This window comes from Podarcis melisellensis (assembly GCF_964234715.1).
Source record: "Podarcis melisellensis genome assembly, chromosome: 5".
Taxonomy (NCBI): Eukaryota; Metazoa; Chordata; class Lepidosauria; order Squamata; family Lacertidae; genus Podarcis; species Podarcis melisellensis.
Window position 1 is genome coordinate 73480170 of NC_138537.1, and position 7886 is coordinate 73488055.

Below are 7886 nucleotides of genomic sequence, written 5' to 3' on the forward strand. Positions count from 1 at the left end.
GCCCCAAACATATATTTCAGAGCATGTGCTGCACCACCTTTCTGTAATTTAATGAGACCTTGTTGGAGTTCTGTGAGGAATTTAATGAATGAATTAGAGAGTGCTCTGAGGCTTCCTTTCTTTCTGTAGGGGCAGGTAATTCCAGTGTGCTTCAATGTTGTGCTATAGTAGGGTGACTCAGTTTGTCCTGGTGCAGAGGACCACTCTGCTTTTTAAAAGAGATTTCCAGATGCACTTATGCACTTTCTTCCAGACCTGGAGCGAAGTGTGTCTGCAAGTTTAATTCAGAAAAACTGATGTGTCTCAAGTATCGGAAGTTTGGAAAACACTGCTATATTTATACCATTAGGGTACTAGGTTGGCCTCTTTCTGCATTACTGCTCTCATCCCATAGCCATAATCACTTTTTATTGGGGAAAGAAAGTTGTTGGAAGCGCTAAGGGATTGTTTGTAGCAGCAAACACGGAGTTACTGAAAGCAATTGTCCTAGGAAAGGTAATACTGCTAGGTGCTGAAAAATAATCAGCAGCCCAGAGAGCATCTCTGAATTATTTTTAGCTGCTCGGTGTTTATATTAAGAACAAGAATGAGCTAATGCAGAGGCAAAGTCCAAAAATGACAATGTGAAGTGCCCTTGACATTGTGTATATTGTGCCTATTATTTTTCTTCACCTGATATATGTAGGGTTTTTTCCCCCCTTCAGGCGTTTGGCTCATGATGGATGTACATTGATCCTTGCTTGTGTGTGCATGTGTGCATGCACAAACACATGTGCACGATCAAGCTGAAGTTAAGCACTTTTAAGTTCTTTGATTTTGTTGGGGAAGATTTTGTTGTCCATGGCTTAACCTGCAGCTCTTTGTGGAGAGCCTTCATCCTAAGGGGTCAATCTATGCCAACTTGGTCCTTTACAAGACATTAGCAAAACAGCTGCCCAGAATGGAAACCGGTGTACAAATAGTTCAGTATCCAATTTGAACTACCCCATCTGCAAGGACATTCCCACTTGATACATTGCTGTGCAAAACAGATGGTGATGACCTGCTGAAAATAAAATGTCTGCTGTTCTTTTTTAGTTTAACAACACAGAAGCTGAGCAGTGCTTTTATGACGGAAGTTTGGTTACTGTTCATTTGTCTTACTATGAGGGCCTCTTACAGATCCTTCAAGTGTCCCTATTTTCCAGGGACAGTCCCAGATATAGAAGCCGTCTTGGTTTCTGATTTGACCCCGGGAAGTCACATTTTTCCTTAGGACATCCCTATTTTCATTGGAGAAATGTTGGAGGGTATGGAGTTATGTGGCCCCCTTGTGCTAAGGAGATAAGTAACCATACAACCTCTAGAAGACATCTGAAGGCAGCCCTGCATAGGGATTTTGTTATGTTTAATGTTTTTTATGTTTTTATATAAGTTGGAAGCTGCCCAGAGTTGCTGGGGCAGCCCAGTCAGATGAGTGGGGTATAAATAATAAAATTATTCTGCAACAAGATGTTCTTGTTTTCAACTTCATTCTCTGGTTTTATAAAAGTATTGCAGAGTTGCATTTGGGGGGAAATAGCAACAGCCATATGGCCCAAGTGTTTTATCCTTGAGTAGATCATCTCCCAGCTCTGAGTGTATTAAAAATACCTTCCCCCCCCACCCCTCCCTCAGGTTGTTCTTCCCAATATAAACAAGACTTCCATGCAAGCAGTTCTGGATTATCTGTACACCAAGCAGCTATCATCCAGTCAGGAGTTGGATACGCTTGAATTAATTGCACTGGCAAACAGATTTTGCCTCCCACACTTGGTTGCGCTTGCAGGTAAGGTTTCTCTCTTTTTACAGGTGTCGCCTTCAGCTTCCTGCCAATGATGTTGAAATTGTCAGCTGTTGTTTTTTCCCCACAATCTCTGGCAAAAACAGACATGCAGTGTTTCTTCCTAAAATCAAACTGCAGTACATATTTTCAGTTAGAAAAACATAATTGCTTCCTCCACTCTTTTTCTGTGCTGAGTTAATTTAGCCCACATTCTTGTGTACGCTTAAGCGACAAAACACAAATAAGTGTCTGCAATTCATAATGCCCATTAGGCAACTTGATTACTCTTAATTGAAAGAGCATGAACACTAAAGTTTCCATTGCAAATTCCTGTTTTAAGGGTCTAATAATGGAGCTTGGGCAATTTTAAATTAATCCAGTTCAAGCAAGTATTGCATAAAAGAGCAGTCCAAGTTACTTTTACTGCTCTAATCTGATGGTTAATTATTTTGTTAGTGATATGATGATAGTTAATTCCAATGCTTATTCCACCCCACCACCACCCCCGCCCTCCAATTGTTTCAAAGAGAAGTGGCTGGAAGCAAGATTGTTCCATGACTTTAAAAAAAGAAATCTATGTCAGCCCAGATAGTAGTATTGTTTTTCCTTGGGCAGTCTTGCAGTGGATGAAAGGCAGTTAAAACAGGGGCTGGAGGGAGCTAGATTTATTCTGCACAGTAAACTGGTTTGTGTTTCTCTTCAACCCCAACAGAGCAGCATGCTGTGCAGGAGCTTACCAAAACATCAGTGAGTGGTGTTAGCATAGATGGAGATGTGCTGTACGATTTGGAAATAGCCCAGGTTAGTATAATATATTATCTGTGGACACATGGGGGGAGGGGAGGAACTTCCTGATGATGAATGTATAATGCTTGGAAGGTTTCCCAAGGATCAAAAGAATATTTCAATTTTTAGAAAGCCTCTGTGATGATAACCATGGTTACTGGGAATTGATACCTTCCCACCGACCTGCTATTTCTTTATAAAGTCAGTACATCATCTTAGGTGACACATGTTCCCAAACCTGTGTTTGCTGAGATAATGCAGGGGTGGGGCATCCATAGGAGAGAATGAGAGTGGTGCTTAACTCTTTCCCTGCCCACTGATTCACCCCTACAAATGCACACTCATGCATTTCCCTCTCTCCTAAAATTTTGTCTTGGGAGACCGACAAACACTGAATAAATACCATGGGGTTCCTGGCGGTCTGCTGCCTTGGTACTTTATTTTCATTGACAAGCTGGAATCATAAGAATCTGCCTTAACACTGAGTCATGGTATCATAGAATTGTGGAGTTGGAAGGCGCTGCATCACACCCTTTATTCATGTAAAGATTATGGTCTAACTAAGACCCCAGGATCCTTTTCACAGGTGCTGTTGTCAAGCCAGATGTCCCACATTCTATATTTGTGCATCTGATTGTTCCTACCTAAGTGTGGAACGTTACATTCTACAGTCAGGTCACTGGTCTGTAAGGCCTACTGTGACTGGCAGTGACCAGGATTTCAGACCAGGGTCTCTCCCAGTCTTACCTGAAGATGCCTGAGACATTTTGCTTGCAAGGCAGATGTTCTGTCACTCAGCTTCAGCCCTTCCCCAGCAGCTTTTTCAATTAATTTCTGATTGTGAATCCATCTGCAACCTTGAATCAAAGTAGTTAGCTCTGCTCTGGATCCCAACTTTTTTTTGGAGGGGGGTGCTGTTGCACTTTTGATTTTCAGCCCTGCTGGTTCCATAGTACTGTATCTGTGGCTTTGTCAGTTTTTGTCACGTGCCACTGTGATGTCTCAATCCCTGAGTAATTCTCCCTTGCCTTTAACTTCAGAATTGTTCCACATACTGACTGTTAACTCTACAGAATATAAATTCGGTTCACTTCTTTTCCAGTTCCACAACGCTAACCAGCTGGCGGCTTGGTGCTTGCACTATATCTGCACCAACTACAACAGTGTTTGTTCCAAATTCCGAAAGGAAATCAAAACTAAATCTCCTGGTAAGGCCGTTTAGCAAGCTTTCTCCACCTTTTCTTCCAACCTTTGTACATCTGCCTTCTCTTTATTCTAAGGATGGGGGGGCTACAAATCAAGTAAATTTACATGCTCATACATGCATTTTTGCATTATTTCATTTGGCTCCCAAGACCGAGGTTTTCATTGAGCTTTTGGCAAGGTTTGGGTTGGCAGAGAACAATGGGAAGGGAAGGGAGTCTCTATGGTGTTGTCATCTAATTATTCAGACACAGGACACCTTGAAATCTTCCCGTGCAGTGGGAAACAGCAGGAGCAACCTCAACATCTTATGCCCATTCATTTTTACGCACACCCCACCTTTAACATGAAATCCTTCTCACCACATTAGGTGAGATAGGGACCAAGCATAAAGGCCAGGAGGCAACAGGTAGGAGCTGCATCTACCATATCTTTCCCTGCATCAGGAGCCATGCCCAGAGTTCTGTTTACCTGTATTAGGCATCCTGCTGCCGTGTGTGATCCTTTGGTTTTAAGATAATCTAGGCCTGGCTGAATTGACCAAAGTTTGAATTCAAGTTGGAAGGTTGCAAAAAGTGAATGACGGCAGGAAGTGAATCGGAGGTGAAGTTTGTCAGAGATGGAACAGAGGTTTAAGAAAGGGCAGACAAGCATATATTAATTTGGGGATGTGTTTACAATTAGTTAAACTTTGGCCTGAAATCCCAAACTTTTGTTACTTGATGGTCTTTGTGGCTTTCACAAAAGACGTTATGGATATGGCTTCAAAAGACAACCCTACTTGTCAGGGGTTAGCAAACTTCTTCAGCAGGGGGCCGGTCCACTGTCTCTCAGACCTTGTGGGGAGCAGGACTATATTTGGGGTGGGGGGATGAACGAATTCCTATGCCCCACAAATAACCCAGAGATGCATTTTAAATAAAAGCACACATTCTACTCATGTAAAAACACGCTGATTCCCGGACCGTCCGCGGGCCAGATTTAGAAGGTGATTGGGCTGGATCTGGCCCCAGGGCCTTAGTTTGCCTATCCATTTACTAGAGATTGAGATGCATGTGAATTTCATTGATAGCATTGCTCTCCTCACCATGTAGTAGTAGTTACATGAGAATAATATTGCTTTCTACTTAGCCTAGCCTATGGATTTGAAAGGAATTGGTTTTGCTCCATTAGCTAGGGGGGAAATATTGATATGCACTGGATTTGTTTTGAACTTCCTCTTTTTTATTTGATCATTAATACTTTGCATTATAAATATTGATAGTACTGTTTAAACATCAGGAAACCTGCCTAGAAGCTTATTCAGTGTGGCAGCAGAATTATACCTGGCCATCATTCCCTGAGGGGTGGCTGCCTCTGGAACCATCTCACTTCCACTTACTGGATGTAACATCAAAGCATTATATGCATGCATAGGCTCAATAATCCCTTATATTTATCTGGTAATATCTGGGGTTATGGATCACAGGTTGACATTAGATTCTTCACACATGTCACTTCACACATGGGTTCCTTAGCCCATGTATCACCTCCTAAGAGGATTTTTTATTTTTTGCTGCGCTAAAATTCACCATTTATTTTTTAAAAAAATCAGACTTGTCTCACAATTTGTCTGACATCAGAACAGAGCTATTATATATTGCTGTTGTGTGTGTACTTCTTTTATTTCTGCAGCATCTCTTATCGTTGCAGAGTTCGAATTTCTATTTTTAAAGCTATTGTATTCTAGCATTTTATGTTGTTTTGTAAATACAGGTGTCTTTTTCAGTTTCTTTATTATCTGAAAATGCAAAACTAGAGAGAGGAGAGCTTAGTTCTCCATCACAGATTTGCAATTACACATATAATCAGTCATGTACCATGAGAACTAGAAACATGACATATTTGTTTGAAAAATAAAGCCTGAGATTTTCCTGGATTTTTGCACAAGATTTCAGATTCTGGTATGTAGAAGTAACAGTCCTGGATATACTGGGTTGTATCCAACATAGCTCTAAGTAACTACTTTTCTTAACTGTCTTGATGCCATAAAAACTAATTTCTAACTATTAGCAGAATTAAAATGTTGTCCTAGTTACAGAATTCATTAGTTATTTGGGGACTTCTTTGTTGCTGTTTTTAATACAGATAATCAGGAATATTTTGAGAGGCACCGCTGGCCTCCTGTATGGTACCTTAAAGAAGAAGATCATTTCCAGCGTGTTAAAAAGGAAAGAGAAAAGGAAGACATTGCACTGAATAAACATCATTCAAAACGAAAGTGGTGCTTCTGGAATTCCTCCACAGTTGTTGTCTGAGAAAAGGAGAGGCAAACCAATAGAGTGGCTTGGAGAACATTTCTTTAGAGGAAGTCTTATCATGAAGGAGAGCACCTCAGTCCACTGAGAACCATTCTTGTACCAGATGCCATTGATGTAAATGGGAGTTCATTTCAATGGTGCTTCCACCGAAGTTTCTGGTGGGTTGTGCAGAAGATGTTTGGGGCACTTGTTTTTATTCCACCTGTGTGCATTTATCATCTCTACGGTCAACAAGCACAAGCTCACCTGAAGTGGGTGTGAAACTGCTCCTTAAAATGTCAAACGTTTGTTTGTTTGTTTGTTTATAAGCTAAAATACTGTATAAAATCAGTATTGGTTTTCTTTTTCTTTCTTTTTTTATACAAACCGACAACAAATCCCAGCAATTAATATTTCAATCTCCAAAGTGGACAGTATTTTGTGCTGCGCTGGCTCGCCAGATGCAGTTTGTCACGCTGGCCACGTGACCCGGAAGTGTCTGCGGACAGCGCTGGCTCCCGGCCTATAGAGTGAGATGAGCGCACAACCCTAGAGTCTGGCAAGACTGGCCCGTACGGGCAGGGGTACCTTTACCTTTTTAATGTATGTGAAGGTCTTTATTTCAGCATTGTTCTTTCACAGACCACAGTTATTGTGGAACTCTTTGATTTAGACTATGTTTCTTTTGTTTCCCCTCTTGCAAGTACAATGAAATATGATGAACATCTCTGACAAACCTCCCTGGCTTAAATTGCCATCCTAGCAACAAACCAACTCTTGCTAGGCAACTGGCTTCCCACCCCCCACCCCCCACTCCCAATTCTTTTCAAACACTATGTATTCACAACAATTAGATCCTTATTCTTTCTGAAGTAATGGGATGTAACATGATCCAGTGACAACAAAGTTATACAGAATTTATATCTTTTTTTCTCCAGCTGAAGAATATGAAGTGTAATTTACCTTTTCAGCTGCACCCGATGTATTTCCAGTATTTGCCATGTAAGGGAAGAATGCAACAGCCGTGTGAAATTTAATACTTCCTCTTTTATGTGTTCCATGGCTTTCAATGTCTTTATTTTCAAAAGGACCATTTTAAAATAATTAGAAGACCTCATTACGCTTATGTCTTTATCCACTGCAGATTTCCTAGGGACCTAAACCTAAAGGCAGTAAGACTTTTAATTAATTACTTGGTTTGTTTCTTTATAGTTGTCTACGCCTTTTAAAGAAATATCTGTATATTTAAAACTGTTTGCTTGCTTGTTGAATATCCACATGTTAAGTAAGGGCTGTGGAGATAAGTTGATCCCTTCCGTTATATTCATATAGGAGCGACCCACCCACCTATTCACTATCAATGGTATTCTGGCCCAAATAATCTCCGAGCACCGAAACAGACATGATGGCAGCGTGGGCAAACTGCTTGCCTCTGTAAGATGTTCCATGTGCATCATCAGGCATCAATGCACTTTGAGCTGGTCCACCCAGGTATAGAGTTCGCACCCCAGATGTCTGTGGTGGATACACCACAACTGTGCCACCTGTAACAAAAGAAGGGTTTTTGCAGCCACCAACAGTCAGGCTTATATGGAGAAGCCCATTACCCATGGCTGCTGTCATGTCAGTAAGGTGTACAAGTGTGTCTTGCCTTTTTAAATATGCTGCAAAAGATATCCCAGGAAAAGCTCCCTTTTCCCCAGAAATTTTTATTAAAAGTTTTCACAATACAATAAAATTATATCTAGAACTAATGAAGTAAAAAAAGAGAGAGAGAAAAGAGAAATGACAGAAAACTTTTTTTGTTTTAATAA

The 7886-nt window shown here is 40.9% G+C and overlaps 1 protein-coding gene across 3 annotated transcripts in view; it reads left to right on the forward strand.

Annotated features, from left to right (window-relative positions):
- Positions 1-6434, forward strand: part of RHOBTB1 (Rho related BTB domain containing 1) — a 54021-nt gene extending 47587 nt beyond the window's left edge. For all 3 annotated transcript variants that reach the window (XM_081913615.1, XM_081913616.1, XM_081913617.1), the window contains 4 exons: positions 1657-1807; positions 2517-2605; positions 3693-3798; positions 5921-6434. In XM_081913615.1, coding sequence (XP_081769741.1) covers positions 1657-1807; positions 2517-2605; positions 3693-3798; positions 5921-6090 — 516 coding nt within the window. In that variant the 3' untranslated portion in view covers positions 6091-6434. The remainder of the gene's footprint in view (positions 1-1656; positions 1808-2516; positions 2606-3692; positions 3799-5920) is intronic.
- The last annotated feature ends 1452 nt before the right edge of the window (positions 6435-7886 follow it).